The 20484-nt window shown below is 57.6% G+C and overlaps 1 protein-coding gene across 21 annotated transcripts in view; it reads left to right on the top strand.

Annotated features, from left to right (window-relative positions):
• The window catches only part of MYO18A (myosin XVIIIA), a 102131-nt gene that overhangs the window by 78598 nt on the left and 3049 nt on the right, over window positions 1-20484 (top strand). For 12 of the 21 annotated variants that reach the window (XM_043583519.1, XM_043583515.1, XM_043583518.1 and 9 more), the window contains 15 exons: window positions 72-226; window positions 1994-2117; window positions 2204-2404; window positions 2966-3076; window positions 3828-3932; window positions 4255-4401; window positions 4780-4893; window positions 6242-6358; window positions 6532-6615; window positions 7033-7170; window positions 10027-10212; window positions 10511-10650; window positions 11475-11519; window positions 14760-14882; window positions 16272-17524. In XM_043583519.1, coding sequence (XP_043439454.1) covers window positions 72-226; window positions 1994-2117; window positions 2204-2404; window positions 2966-3076; window positions 3828-3932; window positions 4255-4401; window positions 4780-4893; window positions 6242-6358; window positions 6532-6615; window positions 7033-7170; window positions 10027-10212; window positions 10511-10650; window positions 11475-11519; window positions 14760-14882; window positions 16272-17520 — 3039 coding nt within the window. In that variant the 3' untranslated portion in view covers window positions 17521-17524. The remainder of the gene's footprint in view (window positions 1-71; window positions 227-1993; window positions 2118-2203; window positions 2405-2965; window positions 3077-3827; window positions 3933-4254; window positions 4402-4779; window positions 4894-6241; window positions 6359-6531; window positions 6616-7032; window positions 7171-10026; window positions 10213-10510; window positions 10651-11474; window positions 11520-14759; window positions 14883-16271; window positions 17525-20484) is intronic. The other 9 variants (XM_043583529.1, XM_043583523.1, XM_043583524.1 and 6 more) reach the window with 3 other exon arrangements.

Below are 20484 nucleotides of genomic sequence, written 5' to 3' on the forward strand. Positions count from 1 at the left end.
CCTCCCCTTCTCCGCACCATACTTCCGGGCCCCTCGCTGGCTGCTGACCCTGTGCCCCACCTTGGCCCTAGCTCGGAGACCTGCAGGCCGACAGTGACGAGAGCCAGCGGGCTCTGCAGCAGCTCAAGAAGAAGTGCCAGCGGCTAACAGCTGAGCTGCAGGACACCAAGCTGCACCTGGAGGGCCAGCAGGTCCGCAACCACGAGCTGGAGAAGAAGCAGAGGAGGTGGGTGGGTCCCCCGCCCTGGGCACAGAAGACTTCCTAGAGCAACCCCAACAGGGCTCCCTGCCTCCCCCTCCCAGGAGGAGACAAGGAAGGAGGGCCTGAATTGGGTCAGGGACCATGCCTGCATGGTCCCTTGTCCTGGAATGTGTCTCACCCCTGACCTCTGAGGAGCACTCAGGCTGCATCCCCACTGGAGGCCCGCTCAGGCCTTCGCTCTTGGACGTGCTCCCCGCAGTGTGTGCCCATCACCCTGCCTGGACCCAGTAGGACGAGCTCACCCAGGACCCGTGCAGAACGCACCCGCGGCCCTGCCCCTTGCCCCCACCCCGCTCCCCATCTCCCGCTTGCCTGAGCCACACAGACACCCTCTCCTGGCTAATGTTGTTAAACCACCGTGCTACTTCCATCTCATTATGGTAATGACACAGAGGAGGGGGGCAGCCCTCACAGGATAAAATCCAATCTAAATTAATTTCCCTGGCTGGGGATGGGAATGGGACGCCTTTATTAGCAACACCGGGGAAGCCACACACCCTGGGAGCAGCAGGGTGCCCCAGGGAGCAGGAACAGCGCCTAGTTCCCCTCTGCAGGGGAGGGCCTCTCAGCAGAGGCCTCGGGTGCCTTGGTGAAGGAACAGCATCACACCCACGACCCTGGGGGTGAGCAGGCAGAGGCGAGTCCTTCCAGTGACCCCGGGGTTACCCTCGGCCTCCTGGGCGTTCTGCTGTCCTCCCAGCTGGGCGCTGCTTGCAGAGAGTGAGGAGAGACAGATCTTACTCCTCCCTCCCAGCACCGTGCCTCTCCGCTTCCCTAGTTCTCTTCTGTACCCCACCCTCCCTTTCCCATAGAGGCGGGCACCCTTAGCGGGACGCGTCTCCCGAGCACCCCGATGGCAGTGCCAGCCCGGCCTAGTTACCATCTCCTGCTGCACTCCCTGCTGGGCAACTTATTAGGTTTCATTTCAGCTGCCCGGAGTTTCCTTACCTTTTTTTTTTTTTTTAATGTGGGGTTGGGTTGGGGGGAGCCATTCAGTTTTCAACAGGAACCTCATTAGCTATTCAGGGAAGGTATCAAGAGGAATTTCAGCAATTTGCTCCTTATTTAGAGTCACTGGGCGGGAAATAGGAGGCCAGGAGGTAGAGGAGCAAGGAAAGAGGCCTCGACCCTGGCCTGTGTGCCCATCGAAGCGCACTGCCAGCTGGGCACAGTGGGACTGCTGGCTTCCAGCCCGGCGTGGGCTGTCCTGGTGGTGACACGAGTTCTGCTGGGCCTGGCCAGAGGCTGGCACCCAGGGGTGGGGGCCAGAGCCAGCTGCTCATCTAGAGTGGCCAAGATGAACTGTGGAAAGTGAGTGAGATGAGGCAGGACGTCCATTTCTACCTATTTCAGTGCCCACCCGGCCCCTCGTTCTTGGATCTGTTGAAATGGAAAAGGTCAAGACAGCGACTAGGCAGAGTCTATCCACCTCTTCCCTGGAAGCTGTCTGTGGGTCCCTCCTAGGCCCCCCTGGTACAGGGGCTCCTTAGACCGGCACAATGAAACGCCCCCATCCCAGACCAGGCTGCTCAGCAGGGCGAGGTGGCCTGACCTGTATCCTGGATGTTGCCTCACCCCTGCCCTATCCCCCTGCTTTCGGGCCGTGCGAGGCCGCCTCCGCTTGCATCCTGTCCTATGGTGGCCCTGATTCCTGGCGGCTTCTGGGGGCCGGAGATCCGGACTCTTCCCTGCGCTGGGGGAGCCACCTTGGCCATGCATGTTCCCTCACAGGTTTGACAGCGAGCTGTCGCAGGCGCACGAGGAGGCCCAGCGGGAGAAGCTGCAGCGGGAGAAGCTGCAGCGAGAGAAGGATGCGCTCCTCGCCGAAGCTTTCAGCCTGAAGCAGCAACTGGAGGTGCGTGGGCCACCCGCATCCGTGCCCCATCCCCATCACAGACGCGGGCTGGGCCCCGGCCGGCCTCATCTTCTCTTTTGCTCCAGGAAAAAGACATGGACATTGCGGGGTTCACCCAGAAGGTCGTCTCACTGGAGGCTGAGCTCCAGGACATTTCTTCCCAAGAGTCTAAGGATGAGGCCTCTCTGGCCAAAGTCAAGAAACAGCTCCGGGACCTGGAGGCCAAGGTCAAGGATCAGGAAGAGGAGCTGGATGAGCAGGCGGGGACCATCCAGATGTTGGAGCAGGTGCTACAGGGTTTGGCTGAGGGAGGCACCAACACCACCCCCCCCCCCCCCGCCCCGCCACTAACCCAGGGAATAGCCGGAGGAGGACAAGTTCCCATGTGCAGTCATTCATTCGTTCCCTTACTCACAAAATGTGGGGTAAGCACCTGATCGGTGCCAGCCACAGTGTGAAAGTAATTAAGCTTTCACGTAGCTCTCCGCAAGAACAAATCTTGATTGAGCTCTAGCAGTCAGGGGTTCAGGATGCACAGCAGCCAGGAGGCCCTGAGCCCACCCAGCCCGCCCCCCCAGCCACCGTGTCAGTCCAGGGAGCTAGAGCCTGGAGGCTAAATGGAAGACCTACAGAATTGTCCCCACCTCTGGCAGCCTCCCCTGGGCCTGGGACAAACATCTAGTGAGGGAGTTCGGCTTCTCTGGAGAAGCTGGCTGCCACAGGAGCAAGGCAGGAGCACAGGGGTATTTCTGGCAGAGACCATCCCCACTCCTGAGCCCAGGGAGCACTGCCTGCCAGGGTGTAGCACTGGGGTCAGGAACCTGGTCCCTATTCCCAACCACCTCTAGGCCAAGCTACGTCTAGAGATGGAAATGGAGCGAATGAGACAGACCCATTCCAAGGAGGTGGAAAGTCGGGATGAGGAGGTGGAGGAGGCCCGGCAGTCATGTCAGAAGAAGGTAAGGTAATGGGCACCTACCCTGTCCCATACAAACCCTGGTTCCCCCATCACTGCTTTAAAGGAAGGGGTTTAAAGTCAGTTGAGCATCTAATTCTTGATTTTGGCTCAGGTCATGATCTCACAGTTCATGGGATCGAGCCCCAAATTGGGCTTTCCACTGACAGTGCAGAGGCTGCTTGGGATTCTCTCTCTCTCTCTCTCTCTCTCTCTCTCTCTCTCTGCTCCTCCCCCACTCACTTGCACCTTTGCGCGCTCTCTCTCTCTCTCTCTCTCTCAGTAAATAAATAAACATTAAAAAAAATAAAGTAAGGGGTTTTCTGTTTCCCTACCTTAGCCACACTATCATCCATTGCCATTCTGGACCCGGAACCTCTGCTGGAGACCCTGGCATTGGCTGGGATGTGTGCTCTCGGGGTCGATAGAGAAGCTCAGTCCTTTGAGGCATGAATGCTCCCTGCTTTCCGTGCCAAGCGACAGCTCACTCTGTACCCCTCTGCAGTCAGCTAGCCTGACCCAGCAGGGCCTGCCCACTCCAGAGCGAAGCCTCCCACTCAGAACGAAGTCCCTCCTCTCCCTCCCAGGCTGCTTTGAAACCCTAGGAACTTTGAACTTGGGGTCTGACCCCTTGGGGTCCTCCATGCTCAGCCCGCCCCACAGTTTTCCCAGGGTAGGGGGATCCAGAAGGGAAGGGGACTGGCTGGAAGCAGACGCTGAAGGGACCGGTGGGCCTCTGTCCCCGGGCCCTGCAGTTGAAGCAAATGGAAGTGCAGCTTGAGGAGGAGTATGAGGACAAGCAGAAGGTGCTTCGAGAGAAGCGGGAACTGGAGAGCAAGCTCGCCACGCTCAGCGACCAGGTAAGCATGGCCTGCTGGCGGGGCCCGGCCAACAGCCTGTACCGTCCAGCCTTAGGGAGGCCATCTCGGGGATACAGAGCTGGGAATGGGGAGGGGGACTGGGCTCCGTAAAGCCCACCGTCATCGCGTGTATAACTGGGGTCATTACCACACACAGCGCCCCCAGGCTTTTCTCACTGGCTGGCACGACCCTGGCACTTCCTCTGTTGTTACTTGTTAAGGGGACTCTCAGAATGAGGGCAAGAGTGAACCAGGGGCTTAGGGAAGTTAGGAGGAGGCTCTGTGGTGGAACCCAGAGCCCCAGCTTCTGGTGTCCACCCAGGTGAACCAGCGGGACTTGGAGTCAGAGAAGCGGCTCCGGAAAGACTTGAAGCGCACCAAGGCCCTGCTGGCAGATGCCCAGATCATGCTGGACCACCTGAAGAACAACGCACCCAGCAAGAGGGAGATCGCCCAGCTGAAGAACCAGGTATCTTTACAGAGAGGTAGTCGGCAGCTCCAGGGGGCTGGTTCTTTCTCCTGCTCCTGCCCCTCTCAGGGATTCTTGAGTCCTTGAGAAGGAAGGTAACAGGGAAGGGGGAGAAGCCACTCGTAGCAGCCAGACTCCTAGGATCTGTGCCTGCCATACAGCGTGACCGCCAAGCCCCAGGATGGCATGGATGGGTCCCCGTACCCACCCTCCCTGCCACAGCAGATGCCTGTGCGTGCACCCCAACACGCCACAGCCCCGGGGTCAAGCGAACAGAGCGCCTGGGCTCCTTCTCCCCTGTGAGCACCCTGTACAGCCCCCCTGCTCCCAGGGAATGGCTGACGTGTCTCCCTGGGGCGGGGGTGGCTCTGTGTCCAGCTGGAGGAGTCAGAGTTCACCTGTGCAGCGGCCGTGAAAGCGCGGAAAGCAATGGAGGTGGAGATCGAAGACCTGCACCTGCAGATTGATGACATCGCCAAAGCCAAGACCGCGGTGAGGGACTGGGGTGTGCGGGCCAGGCTCGGGGGGCGGCTGAAGCAAAATAGAGCTGTAACTGTGGCTCCCTTCCCCCCCAGACGGGGGCCCTGCCCCAGCCCACTCCCTTCACTCCAGGACTTCCTGCAGGGAGAGGGAGCCTCCCCTCCTTCGCCCCTCCCCACTCAGAGCAGAGGCTGGGAGGGGGGCAAGGTGGAAGAGGGAGCCAGCAAGGGCTCATCTCCCTGTTTAACCACCTGCCTGTGGGAGCTTGGCCGCAGGCCCCGACACCATAAATAAAGGCAGCTAATGTGGCTGAGGGATGTAAACAGGTGCCTAGAGATTAGCGGAAGCACCGATAAGAGGATGGGATGGCTCCGTTTCCCTCCTCTTCCCCTGGCCAGCCCACTGACAAGCCCAAGCGGCAGCTAATTAGAGCTTTTATTTAATGCTTCCCTTTTAATTCCCTACCTCTCCCACGGCCCATCCATCGGCCGGGAATTCATTACGGGGATGCGGCCACCAGTACCTCCTTGGGCAGGGAAGGAGGCAGCGGGGAGGCTAGGCTGGGGGCTCTGGGCTCCGCGGCCCCCCAGCTGGTCACCCATCTGCTGAGAGATGCCAATCTCTCGGGCTTGATTTATCCCCGTGACATTTGTGCTCCTCAGCAGTTTTCAGGTGAGTAATTCAAATTCTTTAATTGTGCTAAAAAAGGCTGTTATAAAATTACCATTTTATTTAAATCCGAGTTAATAAATTTCTTGGCGGAGGCTTCCCCAGCTCCCCACAGCCCGGTAACAAGACGGATGGGGCAGAGAAGGAGCCAACGCAGTCATTTTGGTTTGGAATTACAGGCTAATAGATTCATTCATTTCCTGAAGCTGCTGTTGGCCGTCTCCTCCCCTCCCCCCAGGAGTGGACCGGCTGTGGGGGCTGGATGGCCTGGTAGCAGGCCATGGGGGGCGGGGGGTGGTGGGGGAGAATGAGAATCCGAGCTAGCAGAGCTTCCCAGAGTCCAGGGGTCCTTGCCTGAGGCCTGAAGGGGGCAGAGTACCTTCAGGTTAGGGCCTAGATTGCTGGTGCCAGGATGATGGGTCATTTGTTCTGGGCAGACCTTTTCTGCCTTCTCATTAGCCTTCAAAGAGCTGCCAGAAAGCAGCTGTCATTTAGCCCAGGGTCTGCCCACGCTGCGAAGACAGCCTTTGTCTCAGCTGCCCGAGCGCCACGGGTCTGGACCAGTGCGTGGACCCGGCCCCGACATCACCCCCTTCCCTTTGGAGGTGGCATGGGGAAGTTCGGATTTGCCACCTGGTGCCGTCGGGCACTCGAGGCCCCATGCCCTCTGATCGGTCTTGCCTCCGTCCAGCTGGAGGAGCAGCTGAGCCGCCTTCAGCGTGAGAAGAATGAGATCCAGAGCCGGCTGGAAGAGGACCAGGAGGACATGAATGAGCTGATGAAGAAGCACAAGGCAGCCGTGACTCAGGTGCCCCACCACACCCCGCGCCACAGACGCTGGCCCTCTGGTCCTCTTCCTAAGCGCCCCCCCCCCCCACGCCACTTCTCTTGGGAGTCACGGGCCTGCACTCTGTGTGCGGTGTGGTGGGCTGGGGTTTGTGTTCATGGGGGATCCTGCTTCAGCACTCACTCCTTTCCCAGGCCTCGCGGGACTTGGCACAGATGAATGACCTCCAGGCTCAGCTAGAAGAAGCCAATAAGGAGAAGCAGGAGCTGCAGGAGAAGGTGGAGACTTTCTCCCTTGGTAGAAAGAGGGTGTGGGGTCCCTGTATGTAGGGGCGGACCCCCAAGCCCGTTGGAAAGCAAGCGCTCCTCTCAGTTATTAGTAATCCACGCCGCCGCACCAATGCACGCGAAGGGCTAGGCTTGGAGCCATATCACCACAGTAGACATTTTGGCTTCAGCTGCCTCATTTCACATTTCTATTCCCTCTCTGGTCCTCGGCTTTCTCCTTTCCCTCCAAAGGGCAAAATCTGTGCCAGCATCGGGCCAGGTGGGGAATGCCTCTGGCTCGGGGCCCCGTCCTCCCACCTCCCCCGTGCATCCCTCCCTCCCTCGGCCCTCTGGTCACCATGGTGATCTTGCCCAGGCTCTGCCCCTCCCTTCTGGGCTCAGCTCTTCTCTTCCTGCCCCCACCCCCAGCTACAAGCCCTCCAGAGCCAAGTGGAGTTCCTGGAGCAGTCCATGGTGGACAAGTCCCTGGTGAGCAGGCAGGAAGCTAAGATCCGGGAGCTGGAGACCCGCCTGGAGTTCGAAAGGACCCAAGTGAAGCGTCTGGAGGTGGGTGCACACTTGTCCTGGTCCGTAGCCAGAGCAGGGCAGAGCTGCCCCGGCAGCTGGAGCCACGCATGCTCAGCTGTGCCGGGCAGGCCACGGACGCTCCTCAGAGGCCCCTGCCAAGCTGCCAGGCCAGCTGACGGGGCGGGTGCCTTCCCCCCGCCCGCCCCGCCTGCTCTCTGGGCACCGTGGAGCCAGCCTGCTTTACATTCTGTTTCCGTGCTTGCTTTCTGCCAAGGGACCAGAGCAGCTTAGCTTTTTGTCTTCATATTTTCCTCCACCATGAGCTCCCCCCGCCGGTCCCCTCACTCGCTCTCGCTCTGCTCTCCGGCAGGGTCATAAATATGCAGCGGATGGCGCCACTTCTGTGAGGGCTGAAGTCTGTTCTCTCATCTCACCGCGCTCGCTCTCTCTCTCTCCCTTCCCTTTTTTATTGCCTTTTTTTCCTCACTTCTTCCCACCCTTCTTGTCTCCGCTTTTTCTCCTCTCTCTTTGCTTCTCTCCACGTCTGCCCCCTTCTTTTGCGTTTCTCCTCCCCACCCTCTCCCCACTTCTTCCTCTCTCCCCATCCCATGCCTCCTCTCCCTCTGCTCTTCATCCTTTCCTTCAACCCTCCTCCTGTTCCTGTTCACCCCTCTCCTGCTCTGTCTTGTCGTGCCTTCCACCCGTGGCCTCCATACTCCACATACAGTCCTCTCTGCTCCAGGCTCCGGAAGCCGGCGCGCCCAGCCCCACCCTCCCCGGTAGAGCAGGTGGGAAGAGAGAGGCAGGCAGAATTGTCTCTGGGTGAACACTCCCCTCGCCCTATTTTTAAGTTCTCCTCCTCCCGCTCGAGCTTGTAGACTTGTGGAAGCACCTCCAGTTCTCCATGAGAACTGTGTTCATGGGCGTGCGTGCCAAGGAGCGTCCCTGCCACCTCCCCGGCAGCCCCTCAGCCCGTGAAGCAGGCACCGGGGAAGGGATGGAAACAGGTGACTCTGGAGCTGGCAGTGGGCATTGAGAGGGCGTTAGTACCCTTGACCCGGGAAGGGAGTATGGCCGAAGCTCCCAAGATGAGGTCACAGTCCTCCGGAGAGCTAGGGAGAGTTAGGGGAGACCCAGTGATGTTCCTCGGCTACACACCACAGCCTCAGCACAGCTGGTAATATCTTGACCCCCATCTTGCATACAGGAAGGGTTAAATAGGTTGCCTAAGGTCACAAAGTTATCAAGGGGCAGGAGAAGCCATTGATCCGGTGGCTCTGGGGCAGATCTGTATACTTGTCTCCTTTTCTTGTCGACCTCAGTCCCTTTCCTCGGCTCTCTCTGTTTCCCTTCTGCTCAGAAGAGCAGTCTCGTAGTTTAGACGCACAGAATGTTAAACACAAATGGCCCTTAGAAATCATATAGTCTAGGGGCACCTGGGTGGCTCAGTCAGTTAAGCGTCCAGCTTCGGCTCAGGTCATGATCTCATAGTTCTTGGGTTCGAGCCCCGCGTCGGGCTCTGTGCTGACAGCTCAGAGCCTGGAGCCTGCTTCGGATTCTGTGTCTCCCTCTCTTCTGCCCCTCCCCCACTCCTGCTTGCCCGTGCTCTCTCTCTTTCTCAAAAACAAATAAAAATTAGAAATCATATAGTCTCGTGCTGTTATTTTAGAGACACAGAGGCTGGGGGGCCTGGGGTGGAGACCCCATGGCCAGTCAGCAGTAGAACCAGAAGCAGCTCCTTCCCTCATGCTCTGCCGCAACCTCCGGGTCATTTCTTGCGCAACGTCCTATGGCCCCGGGAGGGAACAGTGTATTCAGTTTCTGGAGGAAGAGAGATTCATCAGGCTTAGAGGGATGGCTTTGTGCTTAGAATCTGATGACTGTTTAGTCTCCTAATCCAGGAACTCTCATAAACCATTCACCTCCAAGCACAGGATCTAGCTTTTGGAGCTGCTGGGTTCAGAGTCCCTGAGGGAAGTCCTGCTGACTGTGGAGGCCCCACACATGGTATCAATGTGGACAGACCCAGGCTGTAGCCAGAGGGTTCCTCTGACCTTGGTGGTGAAGATGATGATGATGATGATGATGATGTTGATGATGGTGGTGATGACAGCACCTTTCATCATCCCAAGTGCCTTCACATACTTTACCTTATTTAATCTTTAAAAGACCCTGGGGGTGGGGAGGGGCATGACTTGATGGCTCAGTCAGTTAAGCAGCTGACTTTGGCTCAGGTCATGATCTTGCGGTTCGTGAGTTCGAGTCCCGCATCGGGCTCTGTGCTGACAATTCAGAGCCTAGAGCTGTTTCGGATTCTGTGTCTCTCTCTCTCTCTCTGCCCCTCCCTCGCTCACGCTCTGTCTCTCTCTTTCTGTCTCTCTCTCTCTCAAAAATAAACATCAAAAAAAAAATTTTTTTTTTTTAAAAGACACCAGAGGACTGTGGTAGGTGTTATTCTCCCATATTACAGAAGACAAAGGAAGGGGCACCTGGGTGGCTCAGTCTGTTAAGCATCTGACTCTCAGCTCAGGTCATGATCTCACAATTCGTGGGTTTCAGCTCCGTCTTGGGCTGAGCTGACAGTCTGGAGCCTGCTTGGGATTCTGTCTCTCCTTCTCTCTGCCCCTTTCCTGCTTATTCTGTCTCTTTCTCTCTCTCTCTCTCTCGCTCTCGCTCTCTCTCTCAAATCAATTAATTTATTTATTTATTTATTTATTTTAAAAAAGATAAGGGAAGGCTCTTCAGAGAGCTTTAATTCTTGCCCACCTAGCGGACCTAGCAGCGAGTGGTGGTGCCAGAGCTGGACCCCAGGCCTCCTGACTCTGGAGTCTCGTCAGAGCCACACTCTCGTCTCTGACTAGCTGGTGGGCTTCTCTTCCCTACCTCCCCCTCCAGAGCCTGGCCAGCCGGCTCAAGGAGAACATGGAGAAGCTGACTGAGGAGCGGGATCAGCGCACAGCAGCTGAGAACCGGGAGAAGGAGCAGAACAAGAGGCTACAGCGGCAGCTCCGCGACACCAAGGAGGAGATGGGCGAGCTCGCCAGGAAGGAGGCCGAGGCGAGCCGCAAGAAGCATGAACTGGTAACGTGCCGAAACCCGCAGGGCCCCGAGCAGGCAGCTGTCTGGGTGCACGCCTCCCCTGGGCTGGGGTGGGGGGTGGGCCACAAAGAAACCAGAGTTTAGATCTCTGGAAGGAAGAGGAACATGTCCCGAAGCCAGGCCAGAGGGCCGGGGGCAGTGCCCGAGTCTCCATCTGGAGCTCCATGACGCCTCCATGGCGCTCCTTCCCGGCCTGGAGAGACTTGCAGCGGGCTTTCTCTAGAGCAGCCAGATAGAGACTGGCCCTCCGGTGAACTCGACTGCCCCCTCTCCCTCCTAGGAGATGGATCTGGAGAGCCTGGAGGCCGCTAACCAGAGCCTGCAGGCCGATCTCAAGCTGGCATTCAAGCGCATTGGGGACCTGCAGGCCGCCATCGAGGACGAGATGGAGAGCGATGGGAATGAGGACCTCATCACCAGGTGAGGGGGCCTCTGTGGCAGCGGCGGCCGCACCGAGGCCCTCTGACCCCCTGTGGAGCAGGCCACGAGGCAGAACAGCTGCAGTCTCTGTCTCCCTGCCACTGAGCCACCAGCCCACCTTTCCCTCATCGCCAGACCCCAGCATGGACCCTGTCCTGTAATGACCGAGGGCAGGGCCGGTGCTGCCCGGGTGAGATGCCCTCCCTCCCCCTCCCTGTCCTCCCTCCTCAGGCCTCCCGGGAACCTGGCTCTCCAGCTCTGCCTGTTCACAATGAGTTATTCCCCCGTTTAGCTGCATTTCCGATGGCGCCTGCCCTACTCTGGGGAAAGCAGAGATTTAAGGCCCATGGTACCTTGTTACCATGCCAGAGATTTTCTCTCATAAAACCCACCCAGGGAGTGGTTTCGGAGAGAGAGATTTATAGTCCTAGGCTCAGGAAGAAGTCACAAGGCAGGTAGACCAGCAGTTCTGGAGGGTGAGGGTCAGGCCCTGGAGAAACTCCGAAGGCTGCCTTGGGCGGACCCCCACCCCCAGACCTGCCCCCTTCCCGCTTGAGCGCTGATGCCCCATCCTGCAAGTGGGTCCTGGCCCACATAAGAAGCCTGCTCCTTGGGGGCAGAGAAAAAGTGCCCCGGGGCGGCCCCGACCTCCCTCTGAGGATACACTGTCACTCACCCCACCCCACCCCCAGCTGGTCTCAGCCAGCCAGAGCCATGTCTTGCTCAGGATGTCCACCTTGGCTGAGAGGTCCACCCTTGCTTTGCCCACTGGTTTTTCAATCTTCTTCTGTCCCCCTAGCCCACCATTTTCTTTCTGTTTCCAGTTTGCAGGACATGGTGACAAAGTATCAGAAAAGAAAGAATAAACCGTGAGGACTGGGGCGCAGGCGCTCTCTGCCTCTCCTTCTGTGGTGTCTAACTGCCCCTAACACTGGCTTTCACCCAGGGTCCCCACTGCATGCCGCACGTGGACACGGCCTCTTGCACACTCTCCAAGCTGGTCTCACGCTAACACCACTGACTCTGCCCTGAGGGGAGGCAAGGCCAGGGCAGTGAGGCGCTACCCCAGGAAGGTGCAGGCTGGCGCTCATGCCCTTGGTGTGCAGGACGGGGGCTGCATCAGAAAAGAGAGCTCAGCCTCATTCAGTGGTACCCACAATCTGCCTTCCTGAGCTCCAGCCCTCTCCTTCCTCAGAAACCAAGCCTCCCAGCCTATTTCTCTGGGGAAAAGTCTGTTCGGGCTGGATTTTTCCATATCCTGGGGCTCCTTTGGAGCCCAAGCTACCCAAAAGAAGCGGGTATGTTTCATTTTGAAAGGTCCACCACCTTCTTGTGGCAGACAAAGGTACAAGGTGAGGAGCATCTAACAGTTACTTGTTTGGGGAAGGCATCCAGGCAGCTAATCACAGCCCGGGAGCAGTGGCAGGGGGGAGGGAACTGGCAAGGGAAGGGAATGCAGCCAGATGTGTTTACTTTACTCCCTGCGGGCGCCTTGGGCACAGGGAGGCCCCAGGCATTTGCGCTGGTGCCTGTCTGTCAGGTGGCAGGGAGCCCAACATATCCGCCCTCTCTCGATTCTTTCTTTCTGGGTGGGAGCTGGACGGCGGGTGTGAGACGTGCAGGCCTTCAGGCGGATTGGAGTGATCCTCCGTCAAGTTCGTCAGGGCTGTTTGTTTGGAGGTTGTTTTTTTAGCGTGGCATTGGATTTCCTCCCCCTACTCCCTCTGGCTTGGCAGGCCTCCTCCCCTGGCCAGGATGGGCTGGCGGCCGCGCAAAGGACTCCGTGAGAGCTAATGATAAATGTAATAGTGTGTAACAGTGATAGAGGGCCGCTGGAGCCCGGTTGTCACACACAATTAATATCCCTCGCCATTCTGTCTCCGTTTGTTTGTTCCCCCGCGATTCGGCTCCCAGTTAACTAATAGCACATGAGCCTGGACATAAATTGTATTTGACTCGAGGTTTAATTCCGACCATTTAAAATTTCAACTGCCCCCTGAGCCTGCCTGCCCCTGGAGTTTGTTTACGGGCCTGATTATTTAAGAAAAAGAACCTAAACATCATCTATGTGCTCGAAACTAAAGGGAAGGTGAGGGCAGCCAGGCCAGCTTCTCAACCCGTTTGCTGCTCTGAATGTAAGGAGGGAAATTCGTATTCTGGGTCCACGACTATCTGTCCCCTGTGTGTTCTAGCCCTGCCATCCTTGGACCGTAGGAGCTTCGAGGGCTGATAAAATGCGCATTTAAGATCATATTCTAAACCATTTCCAGGCATGGGCACGTGCGTGCATGCATGAGTACACACACACACACACACACACACACGCACACCCCAGTGTGCACTCACGCAGGCGCACTCGGGTGGGCAGTCCTAGCCACAATCCTGCTGATGGCAGAGGTGGTGTGGCTGCGTCCTCAGCAGCTCTGGGCCCCAGCTCCAAGTTATCGAGCAAGCCAGTGAGTGAGTGTGCTAAGGCGGGCAGAAAAATAATGTTTCGATTTACTTAGAGATACAGTTGTTATTGCCATAACCTTAATGAAAGCAGTAAACAGTGCAGTATTAAGGGAGATTTATACAGAAACACTTTTAACATGTAGACATAGATTTTGCGATGCATACACCACCTCCTTTCTAAAGGCAATCAATATGGTTATGAACGGTGGTGATAAATTACAGGCTCTGAAGCTAGAGAAGGAGGTTTTTTGCACGGGTGTATAAATCAGGTGGTATTGGCGTTCCATGGGGCCCATGCACCATAGTAAATCTGCCAGGCTCGGACAGGCACAGGGCTTGCATTAGTGGTTTCGGGGCTGTCTGCTAAACTCCTGTTTACCCAGGGCATCCACCAGCCTCGTCTTCATTATAATTCTGTATTTGATGGAAGCCCATAAAATATGCCTCTTTGTTCCCCTCCCAACGGGTCATGCTCTCTCACAGTCCCCAGAACAGAGTCTGGTGGTTTCTGGTTTCTGGCGTGCGTGTGTGTGTGTGTGTACGCCCACACACACACACACACGCACACGCACACACACGCCTGTGTGGCTATTTATTCAAGAACATAATTCAGGAATGGGCCTGCTCCTGTTGACACAGATGAATGGAAATTTATATCAAGGAGAAATCCCAGCATATCCATAGCAGGGGAATGTGGTGAGCAGACATTTTGCAGAATTCTAGAAGCAGTCTCACTCAGAAGCTGTCTCTAAGCCCCCACTGCTTTGTGAAGGAATCACCATGACTCCAGCCTCAGACTCTGACTCCTTTGGGCTTTTCTGCAAGTAGAGAGGGCTCAGGCCAGCTTGGCCAGAAAGCAGAACTGGGGAGCAAGAACTGGGGAGGAGGGGGAGAGGAGACTCAGAGAGACAGAGCCAATGTCTGGGACTCTCTGGGCTCAAGTGGATCTCCAGGGTGCAGTTTGAATCCCGAAACTGTGCTAGCACCTCAGGAAATGCCGACGCCCCCTCCTCATTTTTCTTTGTTTCTTAAGGGCCGGGGAAGTCACAGGGCCGGTCTGGGATCTGGCCTGTGGTGCTCGGTTAGCTTAGCACTGCCATCAGCTGAGGGGCCTCCCGTTCAAGCTAACCTGAAGCCAGAAAGCTGCCCTGGTCTTTTCTGACCCACGGCCAGCGGTCAGGCTCTCACAGTGAAGCCATGGAAAATGGCAGTAGCCACGGCCCCGTTTCTGGGAGTGTGCACACAAGAAACAGAATAGGCTTCCGGGAGTGGCCGTAGAGCCTACGGATCCTCTCTTTTTAACCAAGAGCCATTTAGCTGTAACTGATACGTGGATGGTTTCCCCGTCATCCCCGTTGGACTTATTTGGCTGAACAGCGGGCTGTCACAGAAAGTAGAACGGGAGGTGCCTCCGTGCCCCTCAGGGTCTTCCTGGTGGCTGTCCTACAGTGTGGCCTGCTGAGTGGGGCCGGGTCCTTGTGAATGGTATGCCCCATCTGACCTCTCTTGTTCCCCTCCTGACTCACCGATGTGCATGTCACCCGCATCCCACCCCTGCCCGAGAAAAACCTGCCGCCCCGTCAGTGCTCCCTCCTGGGCAGCGGGTGATCACTCCCTCCCCGGCCTTGCCTACCTTTCTGCTCCTCATCCCACAGCGAGGGGGACTCAGATGTGGACTCTGAGCTGGAGGACCGGGTCGACGGGGTCAAGTCATGGTTGTCGAAAAACAAGGGGCCTTCCAAGGCAGCGTCCGACGATGGCAGCTTGAAGAGTTCCAGGTGAGCGTGCGGCCTTGAGCTGGGAGGAAAGGCCACCTCCTGGCCGGGGGATAGCTGAGCAGTGCCTGGATCCCAAAGAGGCCGGGTCTCATGCCACCGGCGTCTCTTGCCTGGCGTGCCTCAGAGGGGCCCAGGCATGCCCCCAGTGTGTGCGATGCGCCAGGAGGCTCAGTGTCAGGTCAGGGTTGGTGGCACCTTTGTTTTTCCCAAGCGATATTTTCCTACCGGACTCGGGGCTTCGGTCTGCCATGGGTTTAACTTCATCCCCACTTACTCATCTGACAAATGTCGGTTGAACTACCCAAATGTTTGGGCCCTGGAATCAAGACTGGAAGGTGGCATAAGGAGACTCCGGATCCCACAACCCCGGACAGGGCTGGCTGGGCCCCTGAAGCCGGCAGAAAAAGACACTGGCTCCCCTGACTCCCCTGTCACAGCTCCATTTCTGTCTTTTTCTGCCCATTCTCTCCTTCTTCTGATCTTTTCACCATTTCCCCTCGCCACCACCCCCATGCTTCCTGCTCACACCCATCCACTGGGAGAACTCATTCCCTATTGTCCAGCCAAGTCACAGGCTTCTGATCACACAGACAGCTACCCCTGGAATCCGGGGCTCCACGTTCCTCGTCCCTCACTTCCCAGCCAGCATGGCAGCAGGGAGGGAGATCCTCTGTCCTCTGCTCCAAGGCCTCCTCAAGCTGTTTCCCTGCTGGCTCCCCCGCCTCCCACTTTCTCCCCAACTCTGAACCATCCTGATCCCCACCAGGGCACACCCTTCTCCACCCCCTCCCAGAGTAGCGGGCAGGCTGCTTTGTAAAGTAATCCCTCGCCTTCTCCAACTCCCCTGAGGCCCCTTCCCAAGTCCAGCCCCTCACCACAAGCACCCAGCGGCCCCCTCTAATTGGTTTAATTTATTCAGCCAAACAACATTTTGTTATTGCAGATAATGCCGCCTTCCCCGCCCCACTGCCGTTCACCACGGTGTGGCACAAGGCTCCAGGTAGTTGACAATGAAATAAATTGAACTAAACGTTTTAGAGGGGGAAAAGTGATGAAATAGAACAATGGTCTAATTTACATGACATTCGCCATGAAGCTATTTTCACTGACGCAAATTATTTTGCTTCATTTCCTCCGATGCTCTCGCTGCCACTTTGCCAGGGTGCTGCCGCTCCCTCCTTTTGCCTCCTGTCTCCTCCCTCCCTCTGTATCTTTATTCTCTGGGTTTAATGCCGGCTCCTCTCTTTCTCTCTCTCTCTCTCTCTCTCTCTCTCTCTCTCTCTCTCCCCCTGCCTCCCTCTTCCCTCCCTTCCCCTCCCCTCCATTCTCTCTGGGCTGCCTCTAATCCACTACTGGTTCTCTCTTCCTGACCTCATCTCCCTCCCCTAGAACGGCCCTCAACACCTCTGGGAAGGAGGGCAAGGGGGTGGAGGAGAGGCCAGCCTCCGTGCTGAGCTCTCTGAGCTACCGGAAACGGCTCACCCTGAAGGACTCCATCGGGGGCACTGGGGACGAGGACTCGCTCTTCACCACCCTGAGCGAGCGGGCAGCCTCCCCAGAGAGGCCCCCCCGGAAGACCCGCACAGGCCCCAGGGAAGAGCAAGATGAATGCGGCTCCACCTTCTCCGAGGCCCGGAGTCGCGTCGGCCGGGGGCTGGAGAAGCGGTGGGGCTCAGACTTCGACCGGGCCTCGACCGTCTCTGCCCCCACCAGCCGGGCCTCCTCAGCCACACGGCGCGGCTCCGGTGAGGACGGGGCCCGCTCCTCCATGAGCTTCTCGCTCTCAGGCTCCCCCAGCTCCCGGCGCAGCACCTCCCGGCTCGATACCCTGTCCAGGACCCTCAGTCCTTCCTTGAGCCGGGCCTCGGGCCTGGGCCGGGACAGCCCTGATTCCCGCCTGTCCTTGGGCCAGAGCTGCCTGGATGCGTGGGATGACGGAGCCAGTGTGGCCCTGAGCGAGGCCCACTCCCAGTACAGCCACCCGTCGCTGGCCCGCAGCCTGTCGGTGCCACCGCGGCCACACGCCTCGCCCTCTGCCACGGATGAGCCTCTCGGCTCCAGCATCCGCCCCGTCAGCCGTCACTCCTACCTGGACCCAGACCTGGAGGCCGCCATCAACGAGGTCTTGAGCTACAAACCCGTCCCGTTCCAGAGGAGCAGCCTGGAGCCCGACTCCGAGGAGGACGACCGGAAGAGCATCCAAAGTGCCCGCAGTGCCCAACTGGACCTCCCAGCGCGGGCCACCAGCATCCGCCGCTCGGCCTCTGCCGCTGACGTCTCCCGCTCCCGCAGCGGCCGCAAGAGCCGGAGCAGGAGAAGGAGCAGCTCCAGCTCTAGCTCCAGCTCCAGCTCCGAGGACTCCTCGGAGCACACGCGGCGGAAGAAGGGGCGCTCTCGGAAGAGCAAGAAGAAGTCCAAATCGAGAAGAAAGAGAGTGGAGACAGAGTCGGAGTCCTCATCGACATCCAGTGGCTCTACTGTGTCAGGCCACAGCCGCTCGAGCGTGAAGAAGGGCCCGGCTGCAGAAGGTGAGGAGGCCAGGCAGGCGCACCGGCCATCTCGGAAGGAGGAGAAGAAACGCAAGAAGGAGGTGGACAGCCTGATGATGCGGTACCTGTACCGGCCCGAGAGCGACTAGTGCAGTAGGTGGCGCCCGGCGTGGGGTGCAGCATGGAGTGTGCCGCTCGGTGTGAACTAACGTGCCCGACCCCATCCGCCACCACCCAGGCCTCTCCTGCGTGCCTCTGCGGCGGGCCTGGCCTCAGAGAGCTTTCTGGCTGCCTTGGAGAGTGGGGCCAGTGAGCTGGTTAGTCCTTCTCTGCCCCGAGCCCAGTCAGCTGACCTTGCTGAGGATGATCCGGCACAGCTCCCACTTACTAAGTCCTCACCGCGGGTGCCGGGGGACCTCCTAGACATTTGCCACATTTTGTTCACTTCATCCTCACACTAACTCCATAACAAAGGCTTGACTAGCCCCATTCTATAGAAGAGGGAGCTGAGGCTCAGGGAAGTTAAGTCACTGGCCAGGGTCACACAGTTGGGAAGTGATGTGCTGGGTTCTGAATGGAGTCTATTAGGCTTGCTCTCCACCACTCCTCCCCTGTAGGGCCCAAGGCAGAGCCCACAGGTGAAATGTTTACTGTGTGTGTCTTGGGCTTTTGTCTATGCCCCGAATGGGCTGGGCTTGGGAAAGGGCTCTAGCCAACCCCTGAGGGCGAGCTGGTGTGTCAGTGGCCTCTGTCTCTTACGGGACCTTTGGCTCAGCTCTCCGCTCTCAATACTGCCCTGCAACGCCACCTTCTTCCCTGCTAAGCATGTCAAGCCTCAGACAGCAAGGCTCACGGGGCTGCACCACACCCTCCCTCAAATCCACAGTTCCCTGACTCCCTCCCCAGCCCTCCCACCTGAAGCCCACACATGGGCGTCGCCTCAGCTCAGCTCATCTTAAAAAGTTATAATGAATAGAAATTAGCAGCTGCTGAGTGACAGCCCCCTCCTGGCTCTCCTGCCTCCCCCAGCCTTCTCTCTGTGGGAAGGGAGATCCAGCAGTTAGGCCCTTTATGCCCACACCCCCACCTCAGAAGAAGGCAGAAACTGACTCACTGGAATCCCATTGTTCCCGGTTTCCCTGGTGGGTGGTGACATTTGGATCACCCTGGTTATGTGAAGCTGTTTTCGGCCTGGCACCCTCCCAGGGCAAGCTTGCTGCTTCCCAGGAGGTGTGACCCCAGAGCGCAGCCCCCTGGGGCAGGGGCCTTGCTTCCCCGATGCATGAACTAACACACACCTGTCGCATGTTTGTGGGCCTCTTGTGCCGTGGGGTGGCTGAGCACATACGTTGACTTGGCCGGGTTATACCCAAAGGGACCAGTTATGTTTTAAGGAAAGGAGCAAGTAGAAGTGAAAGTTACCTGCAGCTATTTGGAGATGGGTGATGGGATGGAATTAGGGGGATGGTGGAGGAGGGTGGAATTTAAGCCCAGCCCAGGCTCATGGACAGACATCTTGGATGCCTCTGGCCCCGAGCTGCTCTGAAACCAAGCCCTTGGGCTCAGCACTGCTCGGTGGCTTCCCCCCTGTGGCAGTGGTTGTGGGATGCTCTGGGAGGAGCAGAAAGCATCTCTGTTGCACGAGGGAGCTGTTGTCAGCTCCACAGTGAGCAAAGGCTGGAGTCGCAATATTGTATCTACCAGCTCAGCCTTCCCCTCCGCAGCCCTGCTGAGTGCCCTGCTCCCCTAATGCAGGAAGTCAGTTGATGGGCCATCAGGTGGTTCGGAAAAGAGAGAAGGCCAGACCCGTCTGAGCACTGCACCCCTGCTTGAAGAGGGAGACGTGGGCCTCACCAGGCCCCTCCACACTGCCCGGCAACTGGTGTATTTCGGACCCGATGCCCTCAGCCCATCATCACCCTTGACCCCAGGACCAGCAAGAACAAAACCACATAAAGCCTGTTTCTTCCCCCAGCCACCAGCACAGTTCCTCTTGTCTGCCAGCAAGACAGGAGTGATCCTGAAACCCTATACGACACCACCGGGGAGGATTGGATTCACTGCGGGGAGAGTGGGCGCCGAGCCAAAAGCTTGCCAGTCAATACGGAGCTGGCAGGAGAAAGGCCAGGGAAGGGAGGACCTAGTCAGACTCGGCGTGAACCGACTTTGGGTAGAATGGGGGCAGGGGCAGAGTGATGGCTTAGCTTCCCATCTGGTGATGGGGACCGGTGAGAATTCAGAACACGAACGCATCCATAGCAGAGGCAAGGGGAGGGGCCTGCCACCCTGGGCTCACCCAGCAGGAATTAGTTTATACACCAAATTGTTTGTGACAGCGCGGCGCAGGAGACACTGGCTTGTGGGGAGGAAAGCTTTTGGAACAATTTGGTTAAAATGTTCAAATTGCCAGCCCAGACTCTTGCCCTGGGGAGGGGGCTAGCCGCCTGCTGTTGGCTCTACAGCTGTGCCGATAGAAGCCACAAAGGAGACTGGCTGAAGAACACCCAGCCAGGGGCAAGGGTATCTTATGGCTCCGTGGAACTGACCCCCGCTACCTGTGCCACTTACCCAGCACCTGGATGGAGCAGTGTTGGAACCTGGCGGGCACAAGGACATAGGGATGGGGGACGCGGCCCTACTCTAAGGAGAGGCGTGGGGGGAATCGAAAGGAATTCGGGCCGGCCCCTACCCGACAGCGCCCCACTGGCATCTGGGTCCCAGTCCTGGCATCTGCCTTGCCCCCCAGCTGCCCCCAAAATAACCACACTGCCTTTTCACAAAATCAGTCCTTCCCGTGCCCAAGAGCAGACCTTAGCACTGGGTGCCCAGAAATTCTATCTCAAACATGAAAATAAAACCAGGCTCCCACTAATTTAGAATTCAAACAACCCAAAAGCTAAAATAACCCCAATTTTTTCTATGGTGCACAGTCATCATTGAGCTTTATGATTTCGTCCCTGAGACACCCTAGAGTCCTTAAGTGCCTTTGGCCCATCAAAGTAAGACTCATTTATGTTCAGTCTAGTTTGTATTAAATGTGTTTTGTGCTATTCTGATTCCTTTAAAAATGGTAATTCATTCATGAGAAATATGATAACTATTAACCAGACTGC

The sequence above is a fragment of the Prionailurus bengalensis genome, chromosome E1, assembly GCF_016509475.1.
Source record: "Prionailurus bengalensis isolate Pbe53 chromosome E1, Fcat_Pben_1.1_paternal_pri, whole genome shotgun sequence".
Lineage (NCBI taxonomy): Eukaryota > Metazoa > Chordata > Mammalia > Carnivora > Felidae > Prionailurus > Prionailurus bengalensis.